This window comes from Mastomys coucha, unplaced genomic scaffold (genome assembly GCF_008632895.1).
Source record: "Mastomys coucha isolate ucsf_1 unplaced genomic scaffold, UCSF_Mcou_1 pScaffold15, whole genome shotgun sequence".
NCBI lineage: Eukaryota > Metazoa > Chordata > Mammalia > Rodentia > Muridae > Mastomys > Mastomys coucha.
Genome location: NW_022196897.1, coordinates 11923172 through 11943817, shown reverse-complemented (window position 1 = coordinate 11943817; position 20646 = coordinate 11923172). Strand labels below are relative to the sequence as shown.

Below are 20646 nucleotides of genomic sequence, written 5' to 3'. Positions count from 1 at the left end.
CTGCTGGTGCTGAGTCACTGAAAGACAGCTGGTAAGCACCTGATATACAACAAATAGCTTATCAGAACTCTTGGTTATTAAAGTTCTGAACTTTCGAAGTCTTAGTATAACAATAGCACAGTGAGGGAAAGAAATCTGAAGAGTTGTTCACTTTTTATACACCTTAAGTCGCTTTCTTATACCTTTACAAGCTGCATTTACATACTTTAAAGCACCTTATACGCTCACAACCTAAGCTTTCATGCCCTCAGACTTACACCAGTCTCACTACTTTACTGCTTCCTAAATGAAAGGAGTCTTCCCTTGAATGTGCTAAACTAAGCCTGGCCTCCCCAGCTGTGTTCCATTCCTTGTACCATTTCAAATCCAAAGATGGAGTTTGTGTATTGGCTGGTTTCTTCAGTGCAAGCTAAGAAACCTATGTGGTGGTTTCCTCAGTGAAAGCCAAGAGCTCCAAACTCCAGCCGTGCCAAACTCAAATGTCTGCACATTTGTTGTTTTAAATATAGTCCAAATAAGCAGGTGTTTGTCCACTAAGGACCTATTTGCTATCAAGATACAGACCCCACTAAACGCAATAACTTTAAGCCAAGGATTTAAACCATAGGAAAAATTATTTCCCTTTGGAGTCTAAACCAGAGATTCCCTGATGTGTCTCTGAGACACATTCCTTAGGCGTTGAAATCTCCTCGTCAGCTCCCATCTACCATGGGAATTCTTTTGCTTTCTTCCTCTTCCGTGTGGGGCCTCCACAGGCTTGGGTAGATCTCGGTGATGCGGATCCACCTGGAACCGGCGAAAGAGCATTGCTTACTAAAGCTTATGAGTGCTGCTGCCATCTAGTGGTCATTTTCTCTGCTAGACTCCCCACTTTCCCCTGGTTTATGAGCTCCTTCCAAACTTGCCTGGTCTCAATTCAGTCCACACAGGTTCGTTGGCTGACCTAATCCATGAATTCCTACTGATGTGTGCAGTGGCTAACTCTGAGTAGCTACTATTCACAAGATATTGATGTATATACGCACGAGGAGAGACCCTTGGATGTGTTGGACTGACATTTTTGCAGATGGTTGTGGCCTAAAGTTTTCCTTTCAGAGTAACTATAGCAATAAGAGGGGGAGGTTTTGATATGGTCGTGAGACAGAGGTTGGGGAGACAGGAGAAGACAGAATTTATATTTATGCTAACCCTGTTGGTAAATGTGCTAGAGCTTATACACTACATGGCAGCAGTTTGGGAAAGCAGTGCTTTTCTTTCTTTTCCCTCCCTCCCTCCTTCTCCCCTTCCTTCCTTTCCTTCCTTCCTTCCCTCCTTCCTTCCTTCCTTCCTTCCCTCCTTCCTTCCTTCCTTCCTTCCTTCCTTCCTTCCTTTCTTCCTTGCTTCCTCCCCTTCCTCCTCTCCCCTCCTCCTCCTCCTTTTCCTCCTCCTCTCTCTTCCTCCTCTTCTTCCTTTTCCTCCTCATTTTCTCCTCCTCCTCCTCCTCCTCCTCCTCCTCCTCCTCCTCCTCCTCCTCCTTTTGAAACAAAGTTTTTCTATGTAGCCCTGGTTGTCTTGGAACTCTCCCTGTAGACCAGGCCAGGCTGGCCTCAAACTCAGAGATCCACCTGGTTCTGATTGTGAGTTCTGGGGCTACGCCTGTTGAAAACGGTGCTTTTCAAATTTTAGCCTGTATGCTTAGCCTGGGAGTCTTGTTAAGGTGAACGTCTAAGCCAGGAAGTCTGATGTGAAGCCCAAGGAGCTGGCATTTTATTCCAAAATGATGGAGTTGCAAATTGTGGGTCATACTTAAAGCAAGGAAGCTTTGAAATAGAGTCCTTCTGTACTAACTCCTCCAGGACTGATAATAGTAACCATATTACTACTCACTAGAGAAGGGTATTTCAAAGATTAAAGGCAGTGGTAGGTCAGTATTCATCATAAGCTTTTATTTACAAACAGAGGTGGGAAAACTGAACCCCTGAGAAGAGTTTTAACTAGCTCATCCTGAGCACACATGGCAAACAACATAGGAGATGAACCATGTCTGCAGGATCACAGGATTCAGTGGAGCATTTGTTTTCCCTCTTTGTTGACTATTAACTTGTTCCCCAGTGTTTGACCTGGGAGTATTTGAGCTTTAGTGATTTTTGAACCAAGTGTTTGTTAAGATTCATCTATTGGGTTGGGTAGAGCTGTCTGTGGCTCAGTTATCTTTGCCATTGTGGGGTGTTGAGTTGAGTGCAGATCTGATACTTGCATGTTTATTCATCCATGATAAGTATTTGGGTTGTTTTTACTTGGTGGGTTCATGAAGGACAGCAATCCTTGATAACTTATAGACAAGGTGTTTGACATCCTGTTACCCAGAAATGAGGAAGAAGACTTTCAGAGAGGAGATAACTATTTTCTAGCCATATAATTAAAAACAAAAAACAAAAAACCAAAACCTCCTGCCCTTCCTGTTTCCCCAGCACCTTTATGCTTTAGGCCTGGGCTCATGGTCACAACCAACCAAGTGGACATTTTCAGTGTTTTATTGTAAAATAAAGCCAAAGTCACAGGAAGGAAGAAGAAACTTTCCATGAGCATGTGTAACACATATTCTCTGAATGCCTTCTAAGAGCCAAAGAAGGTGCTCATCCTTGTAGTGACCTAACACACACACACACACACACACACACACACACACACACACACACACACGTGAAGCTCCATGTTCTCCAGAGCTCATAGTCTGGCAGAGGAACATAGCTACTTCCACACAAGTTTCAAGGTTAGAAATGATAAAATGAGTGGTCAAGAATTCATTTTATCAAATGATCAGTAGATTCATTAATTCACCACATCAGGAAGGGCCTGATTGCTACATTTGCAAAGAGATAGTGGGGAACTTCTTCAGGCAGCTGTGGTAGGTTTGGAGTGAAGATGTTGTTTGGGCTGGACAGAGGAATTCAGACTATTGGACATTTCCAAAAAAGAAATAAAGGAGGGAGGAGATTATGGGAATACTGCAGTCCATCAAATTTTAACTTTTCAGTTTAGAGCATCACACAAAAAAAGGAAAGAAGGAAAGCCTGCCACCTATTTTTCTATGCTTACAATCATTTCACAAATGCAGGAACATCCAATCCCCAGCTTCTCTCAGAAAGGACATAATTTCCACAAGATGCCTCTCGCCCATGTGGAATAAGGCTGGCCTAATAAAATAACTATGAGATCCTTAATTTCTGTTTTCTAGATCCTTAAAAATGTCCCCCTCCTGAGCTGGAAGCATAGCATGGTGGTAGAGCGCATACTTAGTATATGTGTTACCCTGGTGGTTTCATCAAAAAACCCAAAATGAGTAACAAGGAGTATTAAAACCTCCATAGGCAGGCACAGGCTTATAAACCAGGGTAAGGGAGCCACTTGGGGGGATATTGTCAAGTGACTTGATTGGTCTTGACTGTGGACATGCAGGACAATGGATAAAACAAAAAAGTGTGTGTTTGTGGTGGGGATGGGGTGGGTGGTGGAGCAGAAGACACCTAGGCCAAGCAGTTGTCTAGACTTCACCCAGATGGCAGAGGCAACAAGAAAGGGCTTTGAACAAGGGCCTGTCATGATCTTATTTGAAAGATTAGTCTGGAATCATCATGGGGATTTGGTCAGCCAATAGACTGAAGGCAGAGATCTATCATCAGGATTCTTCTGTCTCCTTCTACTGTATACCCGGCAAAAGTTGTTCCTCAGACCCCAGTGATGCTCAGAGTGATCAGGCAGTTGGTGGTCATTGCTAGCCTGGGAGTGGAGAAGGACAGGCCTAGGCATTACTATTAGTCTTCCTGGAAGTAGAACTTTGTGACTATAAGGGGCTCTTCCGGTGTGTTGGTGAGGCTCACAGGACGGTCGGCCTCTAGTGTTGTACAGAGGAACCATCCTGGACAGGCAGCTGACTCAAAGCTGGTGGTGGGGCCTTTTTCAGAGCGGATGAAGGTAAAGCGTTTGTCTTCTTCTTTGTTCTTGCTCAGATCAGTGATGTTAATTTCCTGGAAGTCAAGAAATGGTCAGGTAATTGCTGAGGGCTGAGAAAGTCCTGGTTGTCTATCTCCACACCTCCTATAAGGCTGTTACCCTCTGATGGTCAAGAAATGAGCTCTTGCAGACCTGGCCAAAGAGCACAGGCTCCAGATTTCTTAAGATAGCACAAGTAGAAGGGATTGTCCCATTGTCATCTCTTGTACATCCATGCCATTGTGGCCACGGGACAGTAAGTCTAACAAATACATGTTCCCATCAACATAGATTAAGGCCATAGCAGCAGTAATGTTTCAGGATCTGATTCTTTTAAGGAAAGAAGGGTTGAATGAAGCAGTAGGGTGTCTCAAAACCCATAGAATGTATTATATGAGATACTCTGGTCATCCTTATTATATTTAGAATAAACAGTTACTCTTCTCCACCCACCTCTAAAAGGTGGTCCTGTCCATTGGTAAGAGTTAGCAACAAACTCATGGTAGTAGCTATTTGCAGTTGGGTTAAAAGTTTGTCCAGCTATCCCTCAAGATAATGTTTGAGCAGCCCATTACTACTGACTAGGTAAAGGAATGACACAGGTCTGTGTGGGATGCAAATTAGTAGCATAGATAATCGATAACAAGTAGCATAGATAATGATTGGACGTGTATAGTCTTGAGAGTTGACCTTGCTAGATGAAGGTAGGTTCAAGTGGTTTAGGAGGCACAAGACCCATGGTGGTTCATGTCTTGTGATAGTGTCATAGAGGTGCTCCTCCATGAAAATGTCTCCTCCTTGAGTTTAGATCCTTGTGCAGTACCTTTCTACAATGAGCCCATATCAACCATGTCACAGTCTTCTGTCAATAGACTTACATGAACCCAAGTTTAATATGCACTTTCACATTGGGGCCCATCTTTCTGGAACAATCTCTCATAAATGTTGGCCACTACACTACAAGGAAGCTCAGAGTATCCATTGAATGCAAAGAAGTCACATAAAGTGTGGTTTAGAGGATGAGAAACCATCTTGGATATTCAATACCGACCAAGAACATTGTGGAAATTGCTCAGGAGTGACCTCAAAATAGTATTCTGTGAGAAATGAAAAGCCTTCCTCATCTTTGCATACTCAGGGTTATGAGAAACATCTGTAGTTGTCATAGCCATTGGGTTTTAGAATGATTTGATAGCTAAACCAGAATCTTACCTCCAGCTGGAGCTTGATATCATCTCCAGACTTGGCACAAGACAGGCACAGCTTGCCCCCGTGGATGCCCAAGAACACACTATGAAGATCAATAGGCACCATGTCTATCTTTTCTGGAGAAGAGTAAAGGATGGGGTAAGAAAGAGAGAAGAGGAGGCAAGGGTAGGAGAGAGTCTCTGTGTATTTTCTGCCTCCCTTTTTAAACTAAAACTACAAGGTCAGAAGGCCAGGAAGGCTCTATCTTTCTATTCTGCCTCCAAGCAAAAGATCCAGATGAGCACACTCTACCTAAGGGTCAGCTCCCTAGATTCCACACTGTTCCCAACTTTTCTTTCCTGTCTCCAGTGAACTATTCCTCCAGGTCAACAGATCTGCTGTTAGTAAACAGAGGCACAAAATCTCACAAGGTCCATAAATAGGCTCTATACAGTTCACCTTTCCATCCTGCTACTGGGTAGCAATAGAAAACCAGAGCCTTCTAGGCTTGAGTGTGTTGATGGGAGAATTACTAGAAAGATAGGAAAAGGGAGTTGCATAATGCTGAGTGATACAGGAAAGCAGAGGGCTTGGGGAATACTGAGGAGACACAGGTTAGTGCTTCATTCCATCACAAACAGAGATGTGGGAACTTTAAACTCCAGGACTAAGGGAAATTTACATTCTGTCAACTAAGTGCCCTCATTTTTCTAAAAGAAAAACTGAAGAATCTGTGGGTAATGCTCCTCCAAGTTCATGTAGCTTTGTCCTAGTTTAGATGGGTACATGATGAGGATGGCGTCCACAGTAAAAAGGATACCCAGCCCAAGTATATGTTATATTAGCCTAGAGCAAGGCTAGAGTTTAAATAACACTGGGATATAGTGGTCTACCAGCACAGAAGGACTAAAAAGGTACAGTGATGCCTTCTGGCGCCTGTTCCTCTTAGCTGTGTTCCTGAGGCACTGTGACCCAGTTTCTATCTTTTTTGCTTTCTTGAGGCCACTCCCATGTGTCCCCTGGTGGTCAAGTCTCTCATTTTCAACTCAATAGAAACGAGAACATCCCACCTACACCAGAGGAGCAGGGCAAAGGACTCCATGCCCACATTACACGAGCTTCCCTGTTATCTACTCACCTTCTAGTCTGGTATTTGGTCCTTGTAAGTACCCAGCAATGAGCTGGTTGTTCCTCAGGTAGAACGTCTTCTGGTTAGTATCCCAGATTCTGAAAAGCAAAATGGCTTAGCTGGAGTAGGCAGTACAGAGCCCTTTTCGACTTCCTCAGAGTCACCTCATTTATATCTAGGATTGCTGGAAGTGTGGCGCTTACCAAGTTCATAACACAGATGAGAAGGTTCAAGCTAATACCATGTAAGAGATGGGCCCATCTCTCACAGCTGGTGAACAGAAAACCTCTTTTTCGTGTTCCTCACTTCAGAATCCCAGCATGGACATCCATGGCTTTAGCAGAATTTTCTATAGAGCATCAGCATCTGATAGAACCTTAGGCAATGCAAATACTTCCTATAATCACCCCACTAAATAGAGCTGCCAGGTACCGGACTTTCTTCTGTTTTCATGCATTTATGTGTAAATTTAGATGGCCACCTGTAGCTAGTGGCCACCACATTATAATATTATAGGTTTAAGGGTTAGGATATATTGTAGCCAAGCTATTCTGGCTTGGCTACTACTCCTACCTCAAATTACTCTACTTAGACCTGCAAGTCTGTTACTTCTCTTGTGGGATCATGTGCTCTGGGTCTGGCAAGGCAGCTATCCTTGGAAATAAGTCAGCTTCCTGTCTAGCTCACCCAGGGCCTGTTTGTCACTCCTTGACTTCTTAGTGAAAGGCCCTCTGGCTTCCAGAGAGGCAGGCACCTGTGAGATGTGGTAATAGAGCCCTGGTGATATGACCTTGGAGCTTTGTCCTTTATCTCTCTACCTGGTCAGCAGAGCTGGCAGGACTTCTTGAGTAGCTTGGGGCAGCCTAGGAGCTCAGGGATGGGTGGAGGACAAACCAAGTACTCTGCATGTGAAGGAGTATTTGTGCCTTTGTGACTGGTCTCTACAGTTCTGGTGAGCTTCAAACTGAAGGGACTCAGTAGCCTTGTTAACAGGACTCCAGAGACCTTTCTTGGGGCTGCTAAGAGGATGTGGTGGTAAATCTCACAAAGCAGTTACTGGATCTGTGGGACAGACTTGCCTTGGGATAGATGCATAGGCTCACAGAGTCCCAGCCTCCAGCTGTGGATCCAAAGAAGACAGGGTCAAAGGGGAAGTGACTCAACACAAACTTCACTCTCAGGAAGGATCAAGAACAGACTATATACACCAACCATCTCTTTATTCCTTTGATTTGGCCTGTCATTTTTACTATAAAGTTGATGGCATCTCCCAAGGCTTTTGATCCAATTTTAAAACAGGTCATTTTTCAGGCACTTTACAGGTCTCAGAACACAGGTCTTAGAACATGGTTACAATATCATGTATTTAGTGTTCACAATCCTGTAAGGCACACAAGGGGTTATCATCAAACCAGTATCATGTTACAGATAAGGAAACTGGGGACTCCAAAGAGAGATCTCTTCCAAATCAATACAGATAAGAGTGTAAACTGTTGGTCTGAACCTTTGATTGTGTTCTGCTGCAGTATTCCTCTTTGCTAGATCCCAAAGCTAGTGTTATTCCTGGATGCCTGTCCATCACTTACTAAACATCTAGGTGTCTGAGAAAGTGAGCACAATTAACTGTCCTGTTGTCCATGCACGGAATAGTTTAAAACATAAGCATTAAAGACTGAATTTACAATACTGTTCTCCAATCAAAGATATATAGCTGTTTCCTCATATATCTTTGGGATATATATATATATATATATATATATATATATATATATATATAATACACACACACACACACACACACATACACACACACACACACACACACACACACACACACACACACACACATATCCCACATATCCCATTCCTGCCTATGTTCTGGATATATGGCACATGTCTCTGGTCTTTGGTCTATGCAACCCTATGTCTTGGGAAGACTTACCTGAAGGCTTGCATCTTGCAGGGTCTTTTCCCAGAAGGGCGGCAGGCTGCCTCTGAACAAAACAGAAGGACGAGAAGGAGAGAGACTAGGTGACTGCAGGGTCCCCAGCAGATTTCCATCCTGAGGCCGCAACAAGACAATAGAGACTAGCGACTGCCATTTCAGGCTCAAGGTGGTTGCTTATAAAGAAAGTAGTCATTTACCAGTCTGCGCTGCTGTCATTCCGTTCCACTGTCAGAAGCGGAAAAACCCTCACATTTCCAAAAAGAGAAACCTTACTGTTGTCACTGTCAACCCTGAGAGTGTCGCAATGGTGTGTTGTAACTGATCTCCTCCCCCCACCCTGTGTAATTTCCCCAAAATTAAGCTCTCTGTTTCCCCTTCATGGTGTTCCTGGGAAGAAGAGCACAATGAAAACCAGACTCCCTCATTTGCATGACAGGTACTCTGAGTCTATTTGCTGATCCCCCGCCCCGCTCCCCCCACCAAAAACCAGATCTGAGTAGAAATGTCCCCTTTTCATCTGAAGGTAAGGGCCTGGTGAACAAAGGACAGTGTCATATTACTGTTATTGTGTTCTTGGAGAAGGGACAATTGGCTAGACTCTGGATAAACATCCTGTCCAGAACTGGATGGTAAATATTTGGTATTTTGTGAACTATCCAATCTAACATGATAGCTCAGCTGTCATGGTGCAAAAGCACTCACAAGCAATTTGTAAGCCGGAAAAGTCAACTCTGCTCCAACAGGCCTTGTTTACAAAACATAAGACAGGTCACATGTATTGCAGAAGTTTGCTACCTCTGCTCTAGAGAAATGAGTCCTTCCAAGAGGTGTGTTAAAATCGGCCATCTTTCCCCAATTCTGCACCTGGAAAGTTGAAGTCTTTTTTTTTTTTTTTTTTAAATTAATTATCTCAATTGTTTATTTACATCTCAAATGCACACCATCCTACCCACAAAACTTTTGGTTCAAGATTTGTCTCCCCTAAAAATGCAGGACAAAGATGGAACAGAGACTGAAGGACTGGCCAACCAATAACTGGCCCAACTTGAGACCATTCCACGGGCAACCATCAATCCCAGAGATCATTAATGATACTCTGTTATGTTTGCAGGCAGGAGCCTAGTGTGGTGGTCCTCTGTGAAGTTGGAGTCTTTTAGAGGTGACTTCATTCCCAAATCATGGAAAAGTAGATAAAGGGTGTGGGCAGCAACAGGTTCAGACTCCGTCTTTGCCACTTCTCACTATCATCTGTGTGAGCTTGAAAAAGTCACTTGTTTTATTTGTGTCTCTGCCTCTTTATTCTCAGAATGAGGAGGATCATGTCTTCCTTGAAGATAGTAGGAAAAAAGGGAGTTAAGTTTTGGTCCCAAGTGAGCATTAAAAAACATTAAGTTCCTTTCACGCAATTTTCTGGACAGTTGGAGAAAGGTAGGATCTTCCTATTTTATGTTTTCAAAAGGTGAAGAGAGTCCTTGTGTGTTCCCACAAGGGAGAGTGCTGTCAGGAGCACAGGCATAGCATTTTCAGAACTGGATTGGGACATAGTGGCTACCTTATCCCAAATTCTCACTGCTTTAAAGAGACTCAGAAAGAGATATTAAGAAAGGTTGTAGAGATTGTTAATGGCAGAGGACCAAACCCCAGCTCTTATGGCCAGATTATCCTACTATACTCATTGATCTTGATAAATTTGACCTTATTTTCTTTTTTCTGTTGGTTTTTGAAACAGGGTTTCTCTATATAGCCCTGGGTGTCCTGGAACTTGCTTTGTAGACCAGGCTGACTTTGAACTCAGAGATCCTCTTGTCTCTGCCTCCCTCGTGCTGGGATTAAAGTTGTGCCCACAACTGCTCAATGGATACATCTGACCTTATTCCAACCCAAGAAACCAGAGTATCTTCAAAGAAGAGTTAAATCCTTTTGTGGAAAAGCTAAAGAACTGTCACGTCTTTAAAGAGTTCTTTTCCTCTCCAACAAATGGAACATGTCTGCTACTATAATGTTGGATGATAATTTTTGAGAGTCAAAATGGCTTTCTTGAGTTATTGTAGAAAAAGCTATATCTACTTGTGACAGCCAAGGGAATGTTCTATTTGCTCATTTGTTTTGAAAATCTTTTATGAAGCTGGATGAAGGAGGGGATGTGCATGAACTTGCCTAGTTATTTACAACATCTAGAAACTGTTGAATTAATTAAGCTTTAAAGTTTCTGAAAGGCTTATTAGTCACCAGGTACAAACTGTTGTTATCACACCTGCTGAAAGGAGAAGTAGCTGCCATTCAGCTCCCATGAGCTCTCTCATGCTTGTTTAATGTGCTTCGGAAGCCACCCTGGGCTCTTTTATTACTTATTTATTTACAAATGCTACATCTTACACATCAATAAAACTCAGAAATAGGCAATAGGTTGTTGGTTGCCAGAGGCAGGAGATGGCAAGGAATGCATAGAGTTAAATGCACGGATAAGAGCCTTAGTTGTATAACAGGATTCCTAAGAGAGTGCAGATAAATTTGCTCAACTGTTACCAGTCACCCCAGAAAGTACAGCCTGTCTGGCTTTGAGCCAACGATTTCAGGAAGCAGAGATGTGTAGGCCACTACAGCAGGAACAATTTCCTCATTCCCAAGCTCCTCACCCCACCCCTATAAAGGCTTGCAGTATCTTTGCCTCCTGGTAGACCCTTCAGTTTTCTGAGGGAGAGAGGCTACCCCATCAGTTGAAGGTCAGATGCCTGTCTCTCTTCTGCCCCTATGCTGTTTCATAGATCTAATGTATGCCAAGTTGCTAAGATGAGCAAGTGCTGGATATCTGGGGATCATATGATAGTAGTAGCTCTGTTTACTACACACTGAAAACTTGAGAGAGTGGTTGCTGAGTAGCCTCACTACCTCTCCTCTTGAAAAGGAAAGGAGAAGGGAAATGAGAGGGACAGAAGGAGAAAGGAAAGGAGGTAAAAGGAAGGAGAAAGAAAATGGGGTCCATGTGAGAAGGGAGATGTGTCAATTAGCCTGATTTGGTGAATATTCTACAATTTATATCAAGATGTTAAGTTTATGCCTTAAATGCATTCAACTTCTTATTAATTATGCATTCATAGGGAGACAAAAATTAACACAAGAAATTCAGGACAACCTAACAGTAGTTGAAGTGAAGCACAAATATTTGTATCACATTGTCCTGTAAATAAGATATTTACAAATGATGTGATTTCTATTTGTAGTATACAAGGATGTCATTAAGTTATACACACTTTGTCAGTTTCTTACTATGTAATTTTCTATGTTAGGGTTTGTTATTCTTTTCATTCCATTTTCAGATTTTTCAGAATGTTGTTTTTTGAAAACCAAAGTTTTGGTAGCCACTGATATAGGGATGAACAAAAAACTAGAGATTTCTTAATGAGGATAAATGTCTAAGGGAGCCAAACTTTAGCAAACTGGTGAGACTTTGCTAGAACATCAGATCAGTATCATCATCTCAAACATTCTTGAAGATTGAGGAAGAAAAATGACTTGCCAGGTGAATAGCAGGGCTCCATAGCTGCCCTCAGACAGCTGTCCAAGTGAATCCTTTCCCTGCCCCACATGATAGGTGCTGAGGAATGTTTCTCTGACTTCAGCCCAAATTCAGATGAGAAGAGATTATTCCTAGAGGTCAGAAACATTAGGCTCTCAGACTCCCCTGCTCTATGCCTTCTTCCCAGGATCACTCTCACCTCCACAAAGGCTAGCAGTATGTTCTTTCTGAGTGTGTAGGAAAGGTCCTGGGCTGACCCCGTGTTTCAATCCTCTTACATCATTCTAAGACATCACTGCCTCAGATAAGGTGCCCAGACTCTCTAGATCTCAGTTTCATTACCCACTAGCCAGGTTTAGTACTGGAAACCACAATGTGGGTTGTTATGAGAATTCAGTAAGATTCTGAGATGATGTACTGGCACGTGGGAATTACTTAAATAGTAGTGATTGTGCATAGTTCCTTACTTCAGGCAAAATGGGAGGGATGAGTCACAGCGCCCACCACCCCGACAATCCTGGCTCAGATGTGCAGCTTGTACAATTCCTCTTCTCCCTGCTACTGATCCACACTCCTTCCTGGACTTTCTGTGGTGAGGCTAAGCACATCTCTCTACTCCAGGGGGAAGAGAAGGGAGGAAAAAGTCCTCTTTCCTTCCTTATCTTCTGGCCTCAAATCCACTCTTAATTTTTTCTTATGGTGTTGCTGTTGGTGATCTTGACAATACTACTCACCAATTCTGGGGACTCAACCCAAACTCTACTTTCTGAAACAAGCTTAAGGATCTTAATACAACAGAACCCTGTGACTTCCTTCTGGGTTTTATTGAGGCAGGAGGATAGAAAATCTGAGCTATCCACACATTAGGAGAGGCAATAGGCAATCACAGCTTTAAGGACACAACAGGGTATAAACAAAAGTATTCTCACACATGGATCAGGGGCATTAAGATTCCTTTGTATCAGGTTGTAAGGACGGATCACTTTTACAATTGTCTTATGTTGAAGCTTTTCATATACTAAGCACAGCATTGACCACATGTAAAGTTCTTGGTAGCTCTTTGCTGGTTCTTAATTTCAGTTCTTTCAGTTCTAGAATTTCCATTTGATTCCTTTTTAAAATATAGTTTTAAATATATGTATCTGTGCCTATGTATATATATATATATATATGTGTATATATGAGTATGCACATGCAAGTATGTGTGTGTTCATGTGTGTATGTGTATATGTATGTGTGTGTGTGTGTGTGTGTGTGAGAGAGAGAGAGAGAGAGAAAGAGAGAGAGAGAGAGAGAGAGAGAGAGAGAGAGAGAGAGGGAGGGAGAGAGAGAGCACCAAACCTACCTCATCTTGGGTCTAGATTCCATCTTAAAAGAAAAAAAAAAGCAACTGAGAACTTGACCTGCAGCAGAACCCAAGTTTCTCTTAAGAATCAGGAAGGACCCCATGGCTTGTCCTTAGCTTATACCCCAGAGTTACTCCCTAACTACTTCCTTGCAGCAGTTAATCAAAGATTAGTCTGACTGTTTCAGATGTACTTTCAGACCATTTGTGATTGTTCATGGTCTTGCTTCAGAACGCCCACCTGCTGGCTTACAATAGTCATTTTTTTGGATGCTTGCCAGGCTAGATACCCCTCATTTGTTCCCATTTTCCGATAAAACCCTGTCCTAATGAGGGTTTGGGGCCACTTCACCAAACCATTCTGTGTGTTGATGGTGAATAAGCCTGAATTCAAGTTTGTAATAAAGAGACGCTAACGTGATTACATTGGAGTTGGCTCCTTGGTGGTCTTTTGGGTTCATGAACACTTCCTGGCACATGTGTAATGTTGGGTGTCTTCCTTCACTATTCTTCATCTTAATTTTTTGAGGCAGGGTCTCTCACTAAATGGATTCAGCTACATTAGTGAGCCCCAGAAACCCTCTGTCTGTCACCTACCCAGTGCTAGTATTACAGACTCACATGGTAATGCCCAGTTTTAACATGGATAGTGGGAATCTGAAATTAGTTCCGCACGCTTGTGCAGCCAGCACTTTATCAACTGAACCATCTTCTCATTCCTGCATGTGCTTTTAAAAGGTTGTGCCTGAAAACTTCCTTATTGAAGTTCCTTCCGGGTCTCCTCCTACTGTCTGTTTTTTTTTTTTAATTTATTTATTTAATGCACAAACTGCCTTGCATATATATTATGGTTCCTGGAATGGCCTTAGTGAGGTTATGGTAGATCCTGCACAGGAGAGAGCTTTAGGTCACTGGAGTCATACTTTTGAAGGGAATTTCTCTGCCTTTTTCTTGTTCTTTACTTCCTGGGTGATGAGGTTATATACTCTGCAGCACTGATATCTGGTATACCCATAAAAATCCTAAGCAATGAGCCCACCCAATTTTGAACCAGAGGCTCTGAAGCTGTGACCCAGCTAAGTCCCTTCTCTTGGTATGTTAATTATATCAGCTATTTTATTATATAAACACAAAGCTGACTAACACTGCCTGTCTGATTACTTTATATTTGCTCAGGGACACTGTATTTAACATGTAGAGATTTTTTTAAAGGATATGTATGATGTTAGCTTCATCCTTAGATGGATCCTTTTGCTCCTGCTAGGCAACTGGCCCAGAGCTGTGAGGTCCCAGGTTGAGCTCATTTGTAAGTGGGCTTGGATACTTGAGAGGGCTGTTCTAACTCTAGGAGTCTCTCTCAGACTGCACAGATCCCTTTTCCTGAATGGAATAGAATGTATACATTTTAGCCAGTATGTTTTGAGCTCTCCAAACCAAGGTCATGGATCCTCAAAAACCTTAGCTTAGGGAGAGATTCCTCAGGGAAATTCGAACCCAGATGGAGCTGGGTGTTACCGCCATTTTAAGGTGTCCTGTTACTTCTCTTCTCATTTCTGTCATTAAACACTGACTAAAGCAAAAGAAAGGAAGGGTTTGTTTTGGCTTACTGTTTGAATGTTGGTCATGATAGGGAAAACATCTGGTCACAGAATCAATGACTGCTAGTGCTTAGCTGCTCACAGTGTCTGCAGTTAGGAAGCAGGGAGCAGCGACTGCTAGTGCTCAGCTGCTTATTTTCCCTTATTCAGTCCTGGGCCGAGCATAGGCTTGTGAAGGCCAAAAATCAGTACATTTTCCCACCCAGCTAATTCAATCTGCAAAGTATCATATAGACACACCCAGAGGGCTGTCTTCTAGGCAATTCTAGATCTTATTAAAATGACAACATTAACACTCAGACTCGGGTAGATTCAGAAGGGGTAATAAGAGAGCTGCATGGGAGCCAGAAGAAGAAAGCCCAGTAATGCTACCCCAAGGATGTAGGGTCCATCTTAAGGAAAATCACACTGGAGAGTGTTGTCAGCCTCATTTTATTCCAATAGTCATGGGGTCAGAAGATAGACTACATTTAGATTATTACTGGAAGATAGAAGCGGGGTGACCGAGTCTGAAGTATGCTGTGTTTAACCACTCTGTTTCCCCTATAAATTTATTTGTAGTATTTCCCAGTTGCTGCAGCTTCCCTACTCCTACGTTGTGTCTGTGAGTGGGAACTCGGCAGCTGAATGTTGCCAGCTCCAGTGCCCCACAAAGCCGGGAGCATTTGGCTGACTTTCCTTTCTGGAGAGAAACCATCTATGTTTGTTCCAGTACCAAACTCCTCTAAGCCTCAAATGCTTAACATGCAGTTCTCTCACCCCTTGCCTTCTTACTGATGAATACACATTACCAGAAAACTTTAATGAATCCTGATGAGAGCATTGCCCCTGCCTGTTGGAGCTGAGCTTGCACCACTAGGCACAATTTGTGAGATGCATGCATTTGGCCTTGGGTGAATAAGTATGCACCCTGAGTTGTAACAAAATCATCTCATAGCCTCTAGCTAACACTTGAATAGCTGAGCTGTGTGGTATGAACCACACAGTTGTGGCAATATTATCCTAACTTTGCTAATTCTTACTAAAACAGTGTGCCAAAGTTGTTCCTTCCAAGTCATGTATAAATATACTAGTATTAGAGGAATCGGCGGAGGGTGGGGGGTGGGGTTGGGGGGCAGGAAAAACACCTGATGGTATAGCCTGATTTTTTAATTTTTTGTCCGTCTGCTCCTTCCTACCCATGTCAGGTATTTGAGCTCATCTTAATAATACACCTTGCTGCACGCTCCCTAGGGAAACAGCTCTGGCTTGGAGACAGCTGTGCTCCTGGCCCTCTCTACCGAAGCTTGAGCCCTCTAGCTTTTTGATATCTAGGTGATCATGTATACTCTCACTGCTAGTAAAGGTCATTCAGGAGACAGGCATAAACCACAATTGCGGATCAGTGCTTTTCAAGAGGCTCAATTTCTTCCCAGATCCAGTTAGGAAGCCTTCCCTGAATCCTTTCTGTGGTTAAGTCTTCCTAGATGGCTTTTAGTTCCATGATGTGTGGGTGTGATATGGATTGGCTCTGAATACCATTGTTTTTATAGTTATTATGTCTTCAGAGGTAGATGCTGAGTCTTTTCTCTGATGGTTAACTTCATAAGGCAAGAGAAGACGGAGATGGACAGGAATTCTGAAAGAGGGCACAGCTGTGCCCACCTATGTTTCTGCATTCACTACTTTTATGCTGCAGTGATAAAACACCATAATCTGAAGCAACTTATAGAAAAAAAAAGAGTTTATATGGCTCAAGAAGGAATAAGAGTATACAATGTGGGGAAAGCATGGTGGCTGGAGCAGGCAGTTGGGAGCTCACATCTTCACCCACAGACACAAAGCAGAAATGAACGGAAGTGGACTGAGGCGTTAAATGGTCCCACCCACTGTAATGTTCTCCTCATGCAAGGCTGCATCTCCTAAACTCTCCAGACAGCCCACCAAGCAGGCACCAAATCATCAAATGCCCAAGCATTTATAGAGAACATTTCTCATTCAAACTACCACAGGTAATATAATCTGTCACTGAGTGATACCCCATCTTGTACTACACTCATCATACCAATCTACTCTGTGTAAGGTGGACATCATACAACACACTTTCATGATGGGAATACACCTGGATAGCTTGCAGAAAAAAAACCCTCAAGGCCCAGAAAGACTACATTTCCTCTAGATGCTGTCTCCGGCAAGGTTTAAATTCTGGTTTTTGTTCTTTCCCATACGACATACAGTCTTGCCACGGGAGTTTACCTTCTTTGCTTCATTGCAAGGTCAATGAGAGCAAGACTTCTACTTATTCTTATGATTTTATTTATTTATTTTTTTTGGCTCTGGCTCATTATCCTATGGAGTAACTATTTAGTTCATAACTGCTTGGCAATATGGAAGAGCATGTGTGATGTAAGGAAAAATGATTTTAAAACTTTGTATAGGCTATAATGAAAGCCATTTTACTTGGTTATGGACTAGGATGGCAAACTGCCTTGGTTTGTCAAAGACTATTTTAGCTTCATTATTGAACATTTTGTACCCCAGTGAGCTCCCCAGTCTTTGAAAACCTAGCATGTCTGGTCACTGTAAATTATGAATCCTGGTGATGGTGCCATGAATTGCAAACACACTGACTTAATGACTGTCCCTTGCTAACTTAGCTTGTTCTTATTGATAAAGATATGATCCATTTGGATAGACGGTATGCAGTTAAGAAGATAGATGAATTCACAGATGATAAGACAGACAGACAGACAGACTAATAGATAACTGAAATATATACAAAAGCCAAAAATAAACTTCTCACCCAGGAAGAGACCATAGTAAATAAAAGAATGGTCACATCCACCATTGATTCATTTTGAGTTAAGCCATTTATCTTAAGACGGTGTTAGCATCTAGCATTCTTAAACTATCTTCAGATGCGGCTCCTAAACAGGATTTATCCTTCCCATCACCATTGATTTCTCCTTCTCTTTCTCCCTTCCTTCTTTACAAGCATCATCTGTGAAGTAAGAAGCCAGACGCCATGGATAGAGAAAGTAAAGACCCAGGGAGGCACATGGTACACCCTTGTTCCTGTCCTCACTCTGCAAGCCCCCCATCAAGCCACATGCTTAACTTCTCCATTCTTAGAGCCATGGTTTCTGCTTGGCCACAATTGGAAGCTCCCATCTCTTTGGCTTTTGATGGTGTTTCTGATTCCTTCTTTTGAAGACTGTGGTGTCTATATTGTGCTTGCTTGTACTAGTTCCTGAATTCAAGCCAATTCATGCTCACCAGCATGTAACACTTATGTGTCTGCCAGTACTATATATCTTGGAATAAGCTATTTTAAAATAAGATTCTGTCTGGTTCTGGAAGTACCAGATAGTACCACAGGTAATATTTGGGTTTTCCTTTAAGAATGTCCACCTGACCCTTTATTCTCTATGGCAAACATGTTGCCTAGTATCAATCTATTAATCCTCTGCAGACCCTTCTCTATCACGCTTCAACCTTGGACACAGATGACTTTCTATCAGCAGTTCTCATTACACACATACTTCTTTTTGCCATCTTACAGAGGCATTTCATCTATTTCTTGTTTCCATAAACAGTGGAGAATATCCAACACCTCTGGTGACTTTTCTCATATCGGGAACATCTCCTTTGCCCTAGCATATCTAGGTAGTTTCCTGGGATGCTGTGGCTTACCATTGGCCAGATTTTTCTGATAGCCTAGTGCTCCATGCCTCTGGCATTGAGCATTGGGTCAACACTAGTGGTGGACAATTCCTCCCTTATTTTTCATATGACTTCAAAGAGCTTACCTGAAGCCATGGGGGAGCTAAACAGGACACGAGGTCTTCCACTGCCTTCCAACGTTTCACTCCAGAAAAACTTGCTGTGTATAAAGGAGCACCCAGGCAGCGTCTATGGCACAGACCTTCCCAGGGTGGAACTGCCCCTCCTTCCTAGCTACCTAAGCAGAAAAAAGTGGGGGGAGCTGGCCACTCCCATACTCCTACACAGGCCAGTCAGCCCTGTGTAGGAGGTGGGTTGCTGATGACTGAAGCCAAGCCAGGCCCAGCTTCCAGAGAGGTGACTCAGGCTAGCAGAAGCCAAACTGGTTCTTATCTACGTAAAACTGGAGGTTACATGTGGGAAAGGAGCTGGATTTATGAGGTGGGACCTTTGTATCACCCCAAACCCAGCTGTTATGAGACCATCATGCATAGATAAATTTATTTAAAACACATCCTGACTTAGTCCTGCCTGTGGTACTTACAAGCACTGGTTGCAAGTCAAACAAAGCCATTTGTGTTCTAGTGGAGAGGGAAAGAGTGAAGTAAGCTAATTCCTTATAGGTGTAAGGGTCACAGGAGAAATCAAATGCATGACATGTCTATGAGGTACCCAGGCAGGTATCTTAGAAGGTGACCAGGGAAGCCTCTTTGAGAATGGTGGTATTTGAGCTGGGTAAGGGAAAGAATGTTACAACCCCAGGAAACAGCAAGGAAGAGGACTTGGGATGGAATATTTAATGATCTGAGCATTATGCTGACTACCATATGCGGTCACAGCATCACTTAGAGGTTTACCCCCTTTTCCAAGTATGCTTGCATTTCACTGATGTATCACTGTCAAGATTGACTTCAGAAGGCCAGATGCATTCTCTCTACTTTCTCTGGAAGTTCTCAATTCTCTGACTCCTCTTCCTCTGCAGTTCAGAACCAACTTGCTCTGGTTTCCTGCCTCTGTGCCCTCCCACCAAGAAGTGGACAACTCTTGTGTGTTTAATAACTATCAGAATGATAGGTGGGTGTCTTAGTCAGGGTTTCTGTTCCTGCACAAACATTATGACCAAGAAACAAGTTGAGGAGGAAAGGGTTTATTCAGCTTACTTCCACATTGCTGTTGATCACCAGAGGAAGTCAGGACTGGAACTCGAGCAGGTAAGGAAGCAGGAGCTGATGCAGAAGCCATGGAGGGATGTTCCTTACTGGCTTGCTTCTCCTGGCTTGCACAGCCTGCTCTCTTATAGAACTCAAGACTACCAGCCAAGAGATGGTACCACCCACAAGAGGCCCTCCCCACCTGCCTTGATCACTAATTGAGAAAATGCCCCACAGCTGGATCTCATGGAGGCACTTCCCCAACTGAAGCTCCTTTCTCTGTGATAACTCCAGCCTGTGTCAAGTCGATACACAAAACCAGACAGTATAGTGGGTAACAGCAGCCTGTGATCTCTGGGACTGAGCTTCAGGATGGCATGTCATTTCCATTCTAGGCCTTACTTTGCTGGAAGCAAAAAGGCCTGACACTCCCTGCCCAGCCTTAGACTGATATGCAGACCATAAAATGGTTTATAGATTGTGCACACTTAAAACTAGGCCTTGCTCCAGGCAATGCCTTAATACAAAGATGAAGGAGAAGGCAGGTGAACATAATGCTGCTTGCAATCTTGCCACCTGCAAGTCTGTCTCTACTGATGGGACAGGACAGCTCACTCTCACTTGAGTGACCTGGCCCAAGTCCCCTGCTTTCCCTCTAGCTGTTCGTTCATCTGGACTCATTCCCAAGGTCTCTCTATTGGGACTGACATAGGTGTGGGAGGCACTGGAGCGCTGACGTGAAAAAGGATCCCTGCCTCGTACTCTGAACCGCAGGGACTTCCCGTGGGGCCCTAACTTCCTGCTCTTGTTAGCTTGGGTTTACCAAGCTAGACTATCTAGGTCTTTCAGCCTCGACTAGGAATTAGAAAGAAGCTTTTGTAGAGAAAGGTTTGTGAAGAATCAGGAACTAGCTTTGCAAATCTGGAAACTTTACAAACTACAGCTTTGCAAACCTGGGAAGCTTCTCTGGGAGGGAAGTCTGGAAGTTGCTGGTGGAGCCTGTCTAGTGTGCATATCTGATATGACAAGAGGAGGTCACGTGGTACTGCCCGGTCTGACATTCTGAGGTTCAAATCTCAGCCTTGTAAACTGTAGC

General features: G+C 43.1%; 1 protein-coding gene across 4 annotated transcripts; it reads right to left on the bottom strand.

The window, feature by feature from the left end:
• Nucleotides 1-1908: 1908 nt before the first annotated feature.
• On the bottom strand, nucleotides 1909-18611 carry Il1rn (interleukin 1 receptor antagonist). 4 transcript variants are annotated; one of them, XM_031369225.1, is made up of 5 exons: nucleotides 18486-18611; nucleotides 8232-8351; nucleotides 6299-6387; nucleotides 5185-5297; nucleotides 1909-4007 (listed from the first exon to the last, which is right to left on the bottom strand). In XM_031369225.1, the coding sequence occupies exons 2-5, from the start codon at nucleotides 8348-8350 to the stop codon at nucleotides 3795-3797; spliced, it is 534 nt and encodes a 177-aa protein (XP_031225085.1). In that variant the 5' UTR covers nucleotide 8351; nucleotides 18486-18611; the 3' UTR covers nucleotides 1909-3794. The 4 variants fall into 4 exon arrangements, with proteins under 4 accessions (XP_031225085.1, XP_031225088.1, XP_031225086.1 ...); XM_031369228.1 differs by having other exon boundaries at nucleotides 8232-8283; XM_031369226.1 differs by lacking the exon at nucleotides 18486-18611 and adding an exon at nucleotides 8435-8509.
• Between the last annotated feature and the right edge of the window lie 2035 nt (nucleotides 18612-20646).